A 15367-nucleotide genomic window follows, 5' to 3' on the forward strand; every position below is an offset into this window, starting at 1 on the left:
TGTTGTCCTGCTGGAAAGTGAAGGACAATCTTTTCTTCTAAGATTGCCCTGTATATGGCTCCATCCATCTTCCCATCAACTCTGACCAGCTTCCCTGTCCTTGCTGAAGAAAAGCATCCCAACAACATGATGCTGCCACCACCATATTTCACGGTGGGGATGGTGTGTTCAGGGGAATGTGCAGAGTTAGTTTTTCGCCGCACATAGCTTTTTACTTTTAGGCCAAAAAGTAAAATTTTGGTCTCATCTGACCAGAGCACCTTCTTTCACATGTTTGCCATGTCCCCCATATGGCTTTTCGTAAACTGCAAACAGGACTTCTTATGGCTTTCTTTCAACAATGGCTTTCTTCTTGCCACTCTTCCAAAAAGGCCAAATGTGTGGAGTGCACGACTAATAGTTGTCCTGTGGACAGATTCTCTCACCTGAGCTGTGGATCTCTGCAGCTCCTGATTAATGCTCTCCTTGCCCGCCCTCTTAATTTAGGTGGACAGCCATGTCTTGGTAGGTTTGCAGTTGTGCCATACTCTTTCTATTTTCAGATGTTGGATTGAACAGTGTTCTGTGAGATGTTCAAAGCTTGGGAATTTTTTTTTAAAACCTAACCCTGCTTTAAACTTCTCCACAACTTTATCCCTGACCTGTCTGATGTGTTCCTTGGCCTTATTGATGCTGTTTGTTCACTAATGTTCTGGAACAAACCTCTGAGGGCTTCACAGAACAGCTGTATTTATACTGAGATTAAATTACACACAGGTGGGCTCTATGTACTAATTACTTGACTTCTGCAGGCAATTGGTTCCACCAGATTATTTTAGTTAGGGATATTAGAGTAAAAAGGGGCTGAATACAAATGCACGCCACACTTTTCAGATATGTATTTGTAAACAATGTTGAAAACCATTAATCTTCCATTACACAATTATGTGGCACTTTGTGTTGGTGTTGGTCTATCACATAAAATCCCAATAAAATACATTTATGTTTTTGGTTGCAACATGACAAAATGTGAAAAATTTCAAGAGTTATGAATCTAAAGTTAAGATTTATTTAGATTTTACATTTTTTTTAAATCCTCAAAACTCTATTAAAGAGGGAGTCTGGTGATTTTTTTTTTTTTTAAGTCAGCAGCTACAAATACTGCAGCTGCTGACTTTTAATAAATGGGTACTTGCCTTGGAGTCCAGCGATGTTGGCAGCCGAGGCCGAGCAATCGCTCAGCTCTCGTCTGCTGCCGGTGCCATTCTTGGTGAGGGAATCAGGAAGTGAAGCGTTGTGGCTTCACTTCCCGATTCCCTACTGCGCATGCGCGAACCATGCAGTACAATGGGAATGGTCCGAGCTGTCCCTGGGACCCGTGTGTGTCCCAGCAGACATCGCGCCGGGACAGGAAGAGGCATAGACTCCCGTGGGAGTCTATGCCCTTAATTGGGTGCAAATACCTGTCTTAGACAGATATCTGCACCCCCCCTCCCCCCTGAAAGGTGCCAAATGTGACACTGGAGGGGAGAGGGTTCCGAAAAGTGGAGGTTCAATTCTTGTGTGAACCTCCTTAACACTTAAATCTAAACCTAAAACAAAAAGTGAAATATATTGCAATACATCAGTCCAGCTTAGCCATGTAAGAAAATGCCTGCTGATCCCGATAAGAGTATCCTTGTAACTTTCTATTTAATGAACTGAAATCTCAAAATAAACAAACAATGTTAGCAACTTTCCCAGCTATCCTCTGTGTATCACCCTCTAGTGGGCTAGATTTTTTTTGTAAGCTGTAGTGTGAATTTGGCTTGGCTGAGAGCCAGGCATGGGTTCAATCTGGGTCAGGGCTGAGTGACTCAGGGAGGCTGGGTGACTCAGCAAGCAGCATCTCTGGTGACTCCCCTTGCTTTCTGGAACCTTGAAGAAGCTTCTAGAAGTAGAGGGTGAAGTCTAGGAGGAGCTGCTTGGGGTATTGATAAGGGCCCCAGCCAATTCCCAGCAAAATGGGCTGAAAGGGGGCAGATCACCTCATAAATACTCATAGTCATACCAGCAGGGGCAGTCAGGTGGAAGATGGAGATGGAGTGCTGAGGACTGAGGAGGCTGTCTCTGCTCTGTCTCTGTCTCTAGTCTGGGGGGATGACTTTGGACCTGGAGCTCGGGTACTGAAGGGACTCTCTACAACACACAGAGGAATCCTTACTGGAGTCTCAGGAGCAGGTCAACATGTTCAGGTGGTCTCTTGAAAAGTCAGCCGGGTGGGCTGGTGAGTGATCAGTCTGGGAGGACTGTACAGAGAGAGAGAGTGTGTCAGTCTGGGAGGACTGTGTAAAAGTAGGCAGGAAGGCTAGTGAAATGGGCAGCTGCAGCCAGGTGGGCTGGCAGTGCCTGAAGAGATGGTGCTGGGATCAGTAGCCACAGGAGTGATCAAGCTGGACACTGCATTTTTTGCTACACACTTAAAGGGGCCTCGGGCTCCTGCCTATAACAAGCTGTTGCTCCAAATCTGACTGAGTGCTTTGTCAGATCCACAAACAGTGTACCAGCTAGAATTCTGCAAGCAAGTGTGCTGGAAGAAGTGAGGAGTGTATATAGACTGTGTAAAGAAGTTGTCCCTGAAGTTCTTTGAAGTTAAGTGGGCATCCCATAATTGTTTCCAATCCCTATCCAAGCTATATCCCTCAATAAACAAAAATAAAAAACAAATTACTGGACTATTCTCTGACTCTGGAGTGACTGTAAAATTTGATGTGCCTGGCTATGCACGGTGGGGGATCCCAATTCACTGTGGCCCTTAAGGGTGTGCGCTAAATGTAAACTATGAAACCCCTCCTCTGTATGTAACGGAGATGGGGGGCCAGGGAGGCAGCAGTTGTAGTTTGAGTCAGAAAAGCAGCCTAGATGCAGTAAAGTCAGTGAGTGTTGTCATTCTAGGACAGGGGATGACAGGAAGTATGTTACTGGTAGGATCACATGTAAAAATAAAGGAAACAGGCATTAATAATGAAAGGTAGCCACCACAACTAGGGACTGGTTAGCCGCAATATTTTTTCTTTTGAGTTCAGATATGCTTTATTGTTATATGTTATACAATACATATGGTATTTTTGAAACAAAAGTTGGAGGGACTTCAAATATGCCAAATGAGAACAGAACCATAATAAAAATCAATATAAATTTTATTACACATAAAACATTGTCATAGACACATTATTAAAAACATATAAATGCATAAAGAAACTTTGCAATAAATACAAAAATATGTAAATCTGATGGATACATTTGTAACTGGTCTACGCTTTACACGGGATCCCCCACTTCTTACAAGTATATGTAATTAATCAGGTTTACATATTTTTGTATTTATTGCAAAGTTGCTTTATGCATATCTATGTTTTTAATAGTGTGTCTATGACAATGTTTTATATATAATAACATTTTTATAGATTTTTATTTTGGTTCTTTACATTTGGCATATTTAAAGTCCTTCTTTTGTTTCATAAATACCATATTTATTTCTGGGATAATGCCAATGTGAACTTGAGATTGGATATTATGACATGTCCTCTACCTTACAACTTCCTTATACAATACATACCCTCAATGATATGGTCTGCTTCTTTAAAGGCCTTTTCTACATTTCCATGTAGAATTTGTTTAGAAGGTTGAAAAAATGAGTTGTTCTTAATAGCATCCTAAAATCAATCAAGATATAGAGTTATAAAATCTTGTGCTAATGTGATATCATAGTTATATTGGATTAGGTGCATGCAAAATGTGACTTGATGTATATTTTTAACACTTTATATTTTAAAACTTAAACACCATATACAATGATTGCAATATATTAAGTTCTTAAAGTATCTGGCCTAATTGTTCTAAATGGTTATAAACAGACCTATGAGTATATTTTACATCACTGAAATCTCACCAATAGGTTTTGTATTCTGTTAAGACTGGAGTATAATCAAATATAATAATAAAAATCACTTAACGTAACTTGAACTCAGTGCCCCATAAAAGCAGCCTGTACCAAAAAAATTGTAGGCTGCCAGTGCTGAATTTTTCTTTAGAAATTGCTAGTTGACCTGTACATGGGCTTTAGTACATTTGATTTACTGTCCTGGAACCAATATCCAGACCAGGACATTACTGTATTAATTGTTATGCTTGTTCCTGGTCAGTGACTTAAAGCACTGAAGCTAGAGATAACCAGGCAAGTAGCATTTTCAGAAGCAGACCTTTTCTCAGTACAATTTCCTTTCCTGTTCTTGCTTGTATTTAATAAGTATAGAGTACTTCCTCAGGCACATAAAAACATATCCACCCACAATACAGTTTGAAACTGCTCATCTGAGACTATGGCTAAAGATCACCTACATAAAATACCTATGGTATATTGCAATGGCCTGTGTTTTAGAAAGGCTGCAATTGTCCACAAAATGTCCCTATAATCTAAAACTGGGATTGGTGAATGGACTGAAACTGTTAAAGTATACTAAACACACTGTTTAATTAACAATGTCCCTTCTTTACATTCCAGTTCCATTGTCAAAAATAAGCTTAGACTTGTCATGCGATTTGGAACTGTCAAAACGCATGACAAGTCGCACCGGTGTGAACCAGGGCTAAAGGCTGCTGTGGAGAATTTGGCAGTATGGGATACTGGGCTCCATTCACAAAAGGAGATTGTATGCGGTATTTAGGTGTCCAGACACATTTGCCTTATATACTGCATGCAATCCTGAAACTCACTATGCTGTTCTGCGGTATTTACCACAAAACTCTGAAAATGCTTGGTAAATATCACATGAACAGGCGTTAAACTAATTTCACAGATGGACGTATGTAATTAAATATATGCTATAATTAAGTAGTGGTTCAGGCAAGTGGTATTTAAGGAATGTGTACTGGTGTAGAGTCTCCCTCAAAATCTATGCCAGACCCTTATCCGAGCATGCAGCCCAGCAGGTCAGGAAAGAGAGGGGGGACAGATGAATGTCTTCCCTCCTCCTGAACCATACCAGGCCACATGCCCTCAACATCAGGGGGTGCTTTGGGACAGGGGACATGTTAATGGGGACAAGGGCCTCTTCCCCACAACTCTGGCCGTTGGTTGTGGGGGGTCTGCGGGAGGGGAGCTTAACTGAATCAGGAAGCCCCCTTTACCAAGCCCCCCATGTGAATTTATGAAATAAAAAAATGTTTAAAAAAAAATGTCCCTCAGTGTAGATCACACGTGCCACACGATAAACACTGGTCACTGACCCGAAAAGGGGAAAAAAAAAGCTCTGCTCCCAACTAAGCTCCGCTTCCTCCCGCTGCTAAATAAACTATGGGGTGGGACCCCCTGTGACGTCACAAACGGGGGTATGCTGGGTGGGAGCGGAGCTTTATTTTTCCTTTTTTGGTTAAGCAGCCAGCTGGCATTCATGATTGACGTGGAAACTACATTGGGGGACATTTTTTCGTTTTTTTAATAAAGGAATTGTCAAAAACTGCCTCCGGCGTTTATTCACACTACACTTTTTTTGGGGTGATCGAGTACTCACATAGCGGGGTTGGGATCTGTGGGCCTCCTTTTTAAAGGGGGCTTCCAGACTCCAATAATCCCTCGTCTGCAGACCCCCACAACCCCTGGCCAGAGTTGTGGGGAGGGGGCCCCGAACAGCCCCTCCTGCCCCAAAGCACCCACCCCCATGTTGAGGGCATACAGCCTGATATAGTTGGGGGAGGCTCTCACTTATTAACCCCTCCTGAACCACCTGCATGCTTGCATAAGGGTCTGATATCGATTTTGCGGGGGAGTCACATCATTTATTTTTCTTATTTTGACTTGGGGGTTCCCCTTAAAATCCATACCAGACCCACACCATTTGCTTTCTTAATTTTTATTGCTCACAATTCTTTTTACATTCAGCTGTCAGCGGGGAACCCTGCTGACGACTCATTGGTTGTTAAAGACATGGTGGCCACCCGCTCCTTAACTCATTAGTTGTTAAAGATACGGCACTGGTTGTTAAGGATGCTGGTGGTCGCCTGCTCCTTAACAACCAGCTATTTACACTGTTTGTTAGAGACGTTGGCTAGCGCCGGCAGTAAATTACCGTGGCCTTTCACTACTAAAATACTGCATAACTTCATAAATTAGCGCATTTTAGTAGCATTTCTTAGTGAACGCCAAAACATTTTTGGAAAAACGCTGTACAGTATCTTACCACATACACTGATGCTTTGTGAATGGAGCTCACTTCTTTTTTACTTGCACATGGTTAGATGATTGAAGTCAGCACAACTTTACCTTTTTCACCAAGCACAGTGAAATTTTACTTTGCAAATAGAACATTCACATAGGGGGTTATTTATTAAAGGGAAATCCACTTTGCACTGCAAATGCACTTGAAAGTGCACTTAAAGTGCACTTGGAAGTAAAAGTCGCTGTAGATCCGAAGGGGGCATGCTAGGAAAATAAAAAACAGCATTTTACCTTGCACACGATTGGATGATAAAATCAACAGAGATTCCACTCATTTCAGATCTACCCTTTAGATTTAGAGCGACTGCATTTCCAAGTGCACTTTCAGCGCAAAGTGGATTTGCCTTTCATAAATAACCCCCATTGTTTCATGTTAAAAACTTGACAGACTGCCCGGATGTTTTCTTTTGACAGCTAAGTGAGCAGATAAGTCTCTCCACTTGTTATATGAATGAATCTGCAAACTCTGCAATAGAGATCGTCAGAGGGGTTGCAGTGCAAAGTGGATTTGCCTTTCGTAAGTAACCCCCCATAGCTTACTAAATGAGGTGAAGTAGTGCTGACTTTAAATCATTCAGATCATGTGAGCAAAAATCCTGTTTTCTTTGTGATTAGACCTTTCTCCTACCTTTGACACAGTTGAACTCCAGCTCCTCTTCAACCTCCACTTTCTTGGTCTCCAAGTCTCTTTTCTTTTCTAATTATCCCCCTACATATCCAAGTGCTTATCACCTACAGCTATTTCCTCTTCTCCTAAGGTTTCCCCCAGGGCTCTGTCCTTAGACCCCTTCTATTATCTAGCTCATGTTTTCTCAACTAGGGTTCCTCCAGAGCTTGCTATGGATTCCTTGAGGGGTTCCTTGAGCAATGAGCAATTTCTACATCTCAGGTAAGTTCCCATTGACACCATTGGTCTCTTTGTCTATCTGTAAGGAGATAATACCTCCCAATGACCACAAGTGTAAGGAACATTCTTCTCACTGACCATCACATTAATGTATCATGTAAATATGTTGTAGATATAGTAATTTTTGGCAGGTGTTTCTTGAGACTGGTAAGTTATTTTGAGGGTTCATCTTTGTTGAAAAGGTTGAGAAAGGCTGATATAGCTACACCTCATTCCTTAGTCACCTAAGGCTTGCTTTACTAAAACCAGAGAGTGCAAAAACTGGTGCAGCTGTGCATGGTAGCCAATCAGCTTCCTACTTCAGCTTGTTCAATTAAGCTTTGACAAAAATCTGGAAGCTGATTGGTTTCTATGCAGAGCTGCACCAGATTTTGCACTCTCCAGTTTTAGTAAATCAACCCCTGTATGTCCAATGGCTTTTGATATTATATTCTATGCGGATTGAAACCACATCGAGCTCTCTACTCCACTTACCTCTTTAGCCCTGGTTCACACTGAGCTGCGGGAATGAAGCTGTGCAAGTTGATTTCACTCCGGATGTCGGTCCCGATTTTAGCATCGATTTCACAGACATCTGTGCAGGTTTCTGCACAGATGTCAATGGAAATCGCACCCTGAAATTGCAGAAAGTAGTACAGAAACTTTTTGAAATTGTTGCGGCGTCGCAAATGCAATGTCGCATCGATTAGGACGGTGCCATTGCTGGCAATTGCTGCTGATTTGACATGCGGTTTGACATGTCAAAGTGCATGTCAAAACGCACCAATGTAGCCCAGGGATTTGTCTCTTCGTAAATCCCCAGTTTATTAACTGCTATATCAGTACGCTGGCGCCACTCCCAACAGGATTCAAAATACTAACATATAAATCCATCTAAAATTCTTCCCCAGTCATCTCAAAATAATATACAAACTGTTCCAAGACCTCCCTGCTCTCTAACTCCCTTGTCACCTACTCTCACCTCCAGACCTTCAGAGCCTTTACCATCCTTTGGAACTCCCTAGCCTAACCTGACTGGCTATCTCCTTTTCTGTCCACCTTTAGGCTATTACTGGAAACCCATCTTTCAGAGAAACCTATCTGACCTATAATCAATAACTTTTACCTTCATCATCATCAACTCATCCCCATATAGTTAATACCTTTTTGCATCACTTGCCCCTCAGTTTGCAAGCTGTCACAGGCAGGTCTCTCCTGACCGTCTTGCATTGAATTGTAGTGTAATTGTGTAAACCTTATATTTTTTATGCCTTACAAACTGTTGGTGCTAAAATTCCTGAATATTAATAATTATGAATAATAATAATAATAATAATAATACATTCACTTAGTGTCACTAAAATAAGAAAAAAAAACTATTTGGAAGTAAACATTCTCTCTATGTTGACTAGATCCTAGACAACAGAACTAGGGTATTTGTGAGGCTTGCTCAAAACAGCACAGGAACAATTATGGAGGGCTTTCAAACACAGAAGTTGAGCTTTGTAGAACTATATTCAAGAGTTTATCATTCATTTTCAGTACTGCATAGTAGGTGCCATTGGGTATTTCAATTTAGTTATTATTCTCCTTTTCTCCAAGGAGAAACACAGAAGTGTCCTGATGTGGTTGTGCACAGTCCTCAACCAAGCCTTAAAATGTGAATGCATAAGGAAAAAAGTTATGGGAGTAGATCTAATGTACCATATAAAACCAATGACTTCCATCCTGAGCTTGACATTCTGGGTTATAACCAAATCCTATAAAAAGTATTACATGGCTTTGTACATTTTTTTTATTATGGCCAGATTTCCATTAAACAACACCTTTCTTTAAGCATCATTAACACTCTAATCTGCATGATTGCGTGCACCATCATGCATTATGTTGCTGGAGGTTCTAATGCAACTTGGGGTTAGTTAACTAAAACTAGAGAGTGCAAAATCTGGTGTAGCTCTGCATAGAAACCAGTCAGTTTCCACGTGTTTTCCTTTGTCAAAGCTTACTCGAACAAGCTAAAGTTAGACGCTGACTGGTTACCATGCACGGTTGCACCAGGTTTTGCACTCTCCAGTTTTAGTAAATCATCCCCAATGTCTTTTTGCAAAATACTGCAAAACATTTGGAAATGTCAATAGACTAAAACAGTTTGTTAAACGAAATACCTCGACAGTGAGAATTGGTTTTAGATCCTGATAGGTTACATTCACTTTAGCCACAGCTCTTCTTGCATTTTCTGGAGTGTCAGCTACAACTGCACAGATTATTTGCCCTACACAAATTACCTGCAAACAAAACACATGACAGTGAAAAAGACAATACTAACCAGCTCATGGAGAAATACCATTAATAGCAAATGCAGATTTTTTAACCCAGATTAAGTTTTTGTTTTAGAAAGCTAACTTAATGGTTATGTGTAGGTGTAATTGTATAAGCATTTTAATAAAATTTTTAAGATCTTTGTAAGTATATAAAATCATCGATTTGTACCCACTGGAATTTTAAATTCCACACAAAACAATACCCATTATAAATAGGTTTTTAATTGTATTAAAAAAAAAAAAAACACACAATATAGGTAATACTTGTAAGATATGAGTGTTCATGTGGGCCGAATTACTAAATTATGGGTATGGACAGCTTAAAAATTTCAGTAGACTTATAATTTCGAATCATGAGTGTCAATCACTCTATCCCTCAAACAAAAAGAAAGCCATGCACATAACAGCAGCCTGTATGTGTATGTCTACCCATTGTGGTCAGCACCAGAAACTGTCATTGGGAAAATGTTTTTCCAGGCTGAATAGAAGAGGTGATATGAAAGAACTTATCCACATCAGCCAGGATAGCTTAAACGTTAACAAGCAGGGGGCATTTCTGGCTTCACTTTTGACTACTGACCTGTGGGGCATTCTGTGTGTGAAGTTTTTCTATACCCTGTTCTCTGTTATCCTATTATACACTGAGAAATTAGTGTATTGATAACTATAACAGTTTTTTTTGTCAAGGAACCAGTGATTATGGATAGGTGGCCCTTTTTCTCTCCTCCCTCTATTTCTAATTTTTCTTCCTACCTCCATCATCCTCCTCTTAAGATCGATTAGCTTCTGGCACCCACCCCTATGAAAATAATTGGAGTGTGCACCATTTTCTTTGCAACGTTGATACACACTTTTTTTTTTTAGACTTCCCTAATATTTATTGTTTCTTTTTGACTCATCACTAATCGCCAGGGAAGCTTTATCCAACTGACAGAAGCATTTACCTATTTTCTATGTTTAAATTATACCCCCCCAAGGGTTTCACCAACCTAAAGTATTGATTTATATGATGTTACTTCCAGAGTTATAGCTACTGTATATTGTGCTTTTACAAGCTACATCATTGCCTGACTTCATTACAGCCCATAAATATGCTTCATTGGCTTGAAGCTGTCCTGTATCTTTATGTGCAGTTTGAAGCAAAATAAAATCTTTGAGTGTGGAAGTCTTAAAGGTTAGGCTGGAAGGTTTGTTCAGGCAAATTTATTTTTTTGCTCTCCTATAATCAGAAGAGTAGAATTGCTTTGAGCTGCTCTGGGTTCTGCAGGCTTGACTGCTTCCCCATGTTTTCTGGAGATTTACAGGATTTAGTGGGTGGAAGAGTCAGGTAGCCTGAATAGTTATGCCAACCAATCACTGGAGAGGTGTATCCAGATGGCGGTTGGGAATGTATAAAAATAGTTGAACCCAATGGCAGCTGGTGCTCAAATAGTTTTTTTTTTTGGGGGGGGGGGGGGCACAAACAAACTGAAAAATTCTGAAAAAAAGCCTTACTGTGCCCATCAAAAGCAGCCGCTGTGCCTATCAATTGCAGCCACTGTGCGTATCAATTGCAGTCACTGTGCCTATCAGATGCAGCCACTGTGCCCATCAAATGCAGCCACTGTGCCTATCAAACACAGCCACTGTGCCCATCAAATGCAGCCACTGTGACCCCGGCTGCATTTAACCAGCACCCCTCTGCCAGCTCATTGTCTGACCGGCACTTACCCCATCTTGGTGGCGGGTCAGTCAACGGGTGACAGCAGCGGCGACGGTTCCTGTGTCCTCCATGCTTCCGCTATGGGTCTCTTCTTTCCTCCTGCTAGGCATCCAATAGGATTACCTGTCCTTTCAGCCAATCAGGTGATGGGTAACAAACCCGGGTTTCCTGATTGGCGGAAAGGCGGTTCAGTGAAAAGTGAATATTCATTTGCTTTGCTTTTCTAATACATCAGGGTAGGCTCCGAGGGCAATTCTCTGCGCCCCGAGTCCACTCTATTTTGAAGCCTATTGCTCTAATCAGGTGCTTCAAAAAAATGCCAACGCCACTGTAATTCACATGCCCGGCGTCCTGAAAGGAGCCAGATGCATGAATAGGGGGTGGCTGTGGATAGATTCATGCTATGCATGAATCTATCCATTACTCATACGGGGTGCCGTGATGGAGGGGGCAGCGCCCACGCACACATAAAAACGACAGGCTGCCACTGGACTCGAACTCCAGAGACCAGGGTTCTTCTTTCTTTGAAGGAAAGGTTCCCAACCAGCAGGGCAGTCTGCTTTCCTAGCTGTCCTGCTGAAGGACCAGCATGCTCATCAGGATCTCGCCCAGCATGCTCAACAGGACCCCAGCTAATCTCAGAGGGCCTGTTTATCCACAAACCCTACCAGGGCTCAAAGAGGGTGCCACTGAAGACCTGCCCTGTGAGTTCACCGAGGAGCCTGCTTGCTGGAGTCTGGGAGTGACATTCTGAATTTGAGGGACACTAAGTACTGACCTATGGGGAAAGGATTGTAATGACTATTGCTTCTATTACCCTTGTTACACAGAGTTCAAGGCTTGCCTGGCCTGGGACATTGCTAAAAGTGCTGGCCACTTATTGTCCTGCTGCTTAAGGGACTGTTCTGCAGACCTACTATTAGGAAGAGTGGCCTCATTGTTCTTGTTAGTAACGTGGAATATTCCACAGCTCTCTGATCTCTATCCAAGTTATTGTTGCAATAAACTTTTTAAAAAGGCAACCCTTCTTGACTGATTTCTGGATTCAGAAATGTAAAGTTGCTGTTTGCCTGGCCGCTGCACCAGAAGGAGTAGAATTTGGGACTTTAAACCTGCGGCCCTAGTAAAGGGTACCCGAGGGAAGAAAAAAAAAACACCACCACAAATCCATGTAGCAGTTGAAATACATGGCATTTTTATTAATAGGTCATTTAAAATAATAAATGAATCAGAAGCCTTAAATGAAACCTGTTCTGAGGAGTATGGAGGCTACCTTTGCTGACCTCTCTAAAAAAATACGACTTCTCTGGTTGTTAGGTTGATCCAATGGTTTCTGTACTTTCTAAGCAACTTCTTTGAATGAAGTGTGCAGATTAGGTCAAAGTTCAACTTTTTTTTCCTTCAATGGCTCAAGCCAGAGACAGCCAGAAAACTAGCAGTTTTCTTTAGGGTTATTTAATTCTGTATTGACTAGTCATTGATCAAATCCAAATTGTATTTAGGAGTGGAAATTTATATTAATTACTGTATAGGTATAAATGATTACATAAGCATTGACTTTGAACGCTGGTTATGTTTGTATTGCATTTTGTATGCATTTTATTCAACATTTTATAAAGCCCCTGTTCACACCGGTGCGGCCTTGAAATCGTTCTACTTCAGCACAATTTCAAAGCTGCACATTAGTGTGATTGGTACTGCCAATTTCATTGCGGCCTGTCATACAACAGAAGTCTATGCAATTCACAATGAAATCGGCAAAAAGTAGTGCAGAAACTTTTTTCAAAGTCGCGGCAACAGACAATGAACCCCCCCCCCCCAAAAAAAAAATGTAATCAAGTGATTTGATTATGTCAGGATGAAAACCAAAATTGTATAATTCATACATTATTATTTTTTTTATTATATATATATATATATATATATATATATTTTTCCCCCATTTATATGTTCAAGTGGTACCTCCTCCTCTGAAAATAAAGGTCCTTGTCCAGAGATATCATTTATTCCGGGGACATCCTTTGCTCTTATTATATCAACCACTCCGGGAATTTTGAGGGCATCAGAGCTATCTATTGACCTGTAAAAGTACAAAATGTATTAGGAATCTGGGTGCCTGGGAATTAAAGTGCCACTAAAGGCAATTTTTTGTTTTTGCGTTTAAATGTTCATCAGCTTCCATATTTCATATTTTTCACACAGTTTAGAAAATGAAACTTAAAAACCGACTGGTTGCACTCTAGTCGAAACAAAGTTCTGACAAAGCTTGTCTCAAAACACTTAATAATTTGCCCAACCTGTCAGTTAACTGCAAGTTTTTCTGACAGTATTTTCTCCAAAGAACACCACAACATTATTTGTAAAGCTAAAAACTACCAAACATTGGTAATAGCAAACATTCTAGGTTGTAAAGCATACAGTATATAAAAATAATTTTGTCTGGTTGTTCTTTTGTTTGATTTTATAGCTGAACACATCCTCCTCCACTCACAAAGTGAGGCCCGGAACTGAAAGAGAGAAAAGAAAAGCAGTGTAGAGCCGGGTATGAGAACGTGTCAAGTGTAGGCAATAAGGGGTTAATATGAAAAGTGCTGAGGGGGAGTGCTGAGATGGGAAGGGATGGAGAGAAAAGTATTTGGGAAGTGGTAATATTTAAGAGAGAGGCGGGGCCAGGCTGGAGGACAGAGAGCTGAAGAAGTGAAAGGACCGAGGCAGCTTTTTCTCTCGCTGCTCCTCCAACATGGCCGAGGTTGAGGGAGGCGACGACGAGCAGGGGACTGGAATGGCTACACAGCCAGGTCGTGGCCCTGATAGAAGATCGGGTGGGTTGGCACAGGGAGGTGAGGTGTCCCCAAGCGTGCGGATGTCTTGGCGACTGACGCGTTTTTCCCCAGGGCCTGCATCTAGGCCTGTACGCCAGCCCAGGAGCTAGCTGGGAGACCGATTGGCTCTACCAGCAAAACAGAGCCAACAGACTGCCGCAGCGAGGCCCAGGCGGACTATGCGCCACCGGCCTAGCTCGGTGGGAGGGGCCACAGGCCATCAGAGCGCTGCTTCCCTGGCAGCAGCATGGGTGGGCATGGCCTACCCGGGCGTCAGGAATTGGGGCAATATGGCAAAGGAAGGAAAGAACAGCCAGGGCCCAGCATATGAAGTTCGGCGCAGAACCGCGGCAGGGAACGGAGCTTCAAGGGTGAGATGGGCCCCACAGCAGAGGGATTCCACAGCCTCCAGGACCGCTTCACCTGGGGGGCTAACAACGACACCGGTCCAGGTACAAAACGACAGGTCAGAAGGTGAGGTGTCGGAGGAGGAGGGGTCACATGACCAAGGACCGGTGAGGGAGGCCAGTGCGGGGGGGGGCTGTTGGGAGTGCTCCTGGTCAGCACGGTAAGTCCACTAATGCTAAGGCTCGATTCACATCTAAGCATGTTGCTTTTGATCATTTCTGCAGTGCTTTTTGTGGTGCTTGCCGCGTTTTTGGACACGCGTTTTTGGACACGCGTTTTTACCGCAAATTTGTGTTTTGCGTTTTTTTTTACACTGTATATAGCTGGTTGCTAAGGAGGGGCCGGCAAGCCGGCCGCCGCATCCTTAACAACTGATGGGCTATCCGCTGTCAGCGGGCTTCCCGCTGAATGTAAAAAAAAAGGAATTGCTAACAAAAATAAATAAAAAATCGACAGAAAAAATGGCGTGGGGTCCCCCCCAGGTCCATACCAGGCCCTTGGGTCTAATATGGAGGGGACCCCATGCCAAAATATAAAAAAACAATCCATACCAGACCATTATCCAAGTATGCAGCCCGGCAGGTCAGCGAGCTCCCCCCCCAAACCATACCAGGCCGCATGCCCTCAACATGGGGGATTGGTGCTTTTGGGCAGGGGGGCTCTGCACCCCCCACCCCAAAGCACCTTGCCCCCATGTTGATGGGGACAAAAGCCTCTTCCCGACAACCCTTGCCAGGTGGTTGTCAGGGTCTGCGGGTGGGGTGCTTATCGGAATCCCCCAGATCCCAGCCTCCTCATGTGAATGAGTATGGGGTACATTGTACCCCTACCCATTCACCTGGAAAAAAAATAGTGTAGTGTTAAAAAATACACTAGACAGTTTTTGACAAGTCTTTTACTATGCAGCTCCGGGGGTCTCTTCCGACTTCTCCACTCTCTTCTCCGCGCTTTCTGGTTCTTCTCCCACTGTCCGGTGCCTTCTGCTGGGTTCTT

General features: G+C 42.5%; 1 protein-coding gene across 1 annotated transcript in view; it reads right to left on the bottom strand.

Moving 5' to 3' along the window:
• Positions 1-15367, bottom strand: part of LOC143924363 (aldehyde oxidase 1-like) — a 258253-nt gene that overhangs the window by 80022 nt on the left and 162864 nt on the right. Inside the window, exons 18-20 of the mRNA XM_077448643.1 lie at positions 13107-13224; positions 9287-9406; positions 3578-3674 (exon numbers count right to left, since the gene is read on the bottom strand). Of these exons, the coding sequence (XP_077304769.1) occupies positions 3578-3674; positions 9287-9406; positions 13107-13224 (335 nt within the window). The remainder of the gene's footprint in view (positions 1-3577; positions 3675-9286; positions 9407-13106; positions 13225-15367) is intronic.

Source organism: Lithobates pipiens, unplaced genomic scaffold (assembly GCF_037356315.1).
Source record: "Lithobates pipiens isolate NorthernLeopardFrog02 unplaced genomic scaffold, aLitPip1_a1.2 Scaffold_22, whole genome shotgun sequence".
In the NCBI taxonomy this organism is placed as follows: Eukaryota; Metazoa; Chordata; class Amphibia; order Anura; family Ranidae; genus Lithobates; species Lithobates pipiens.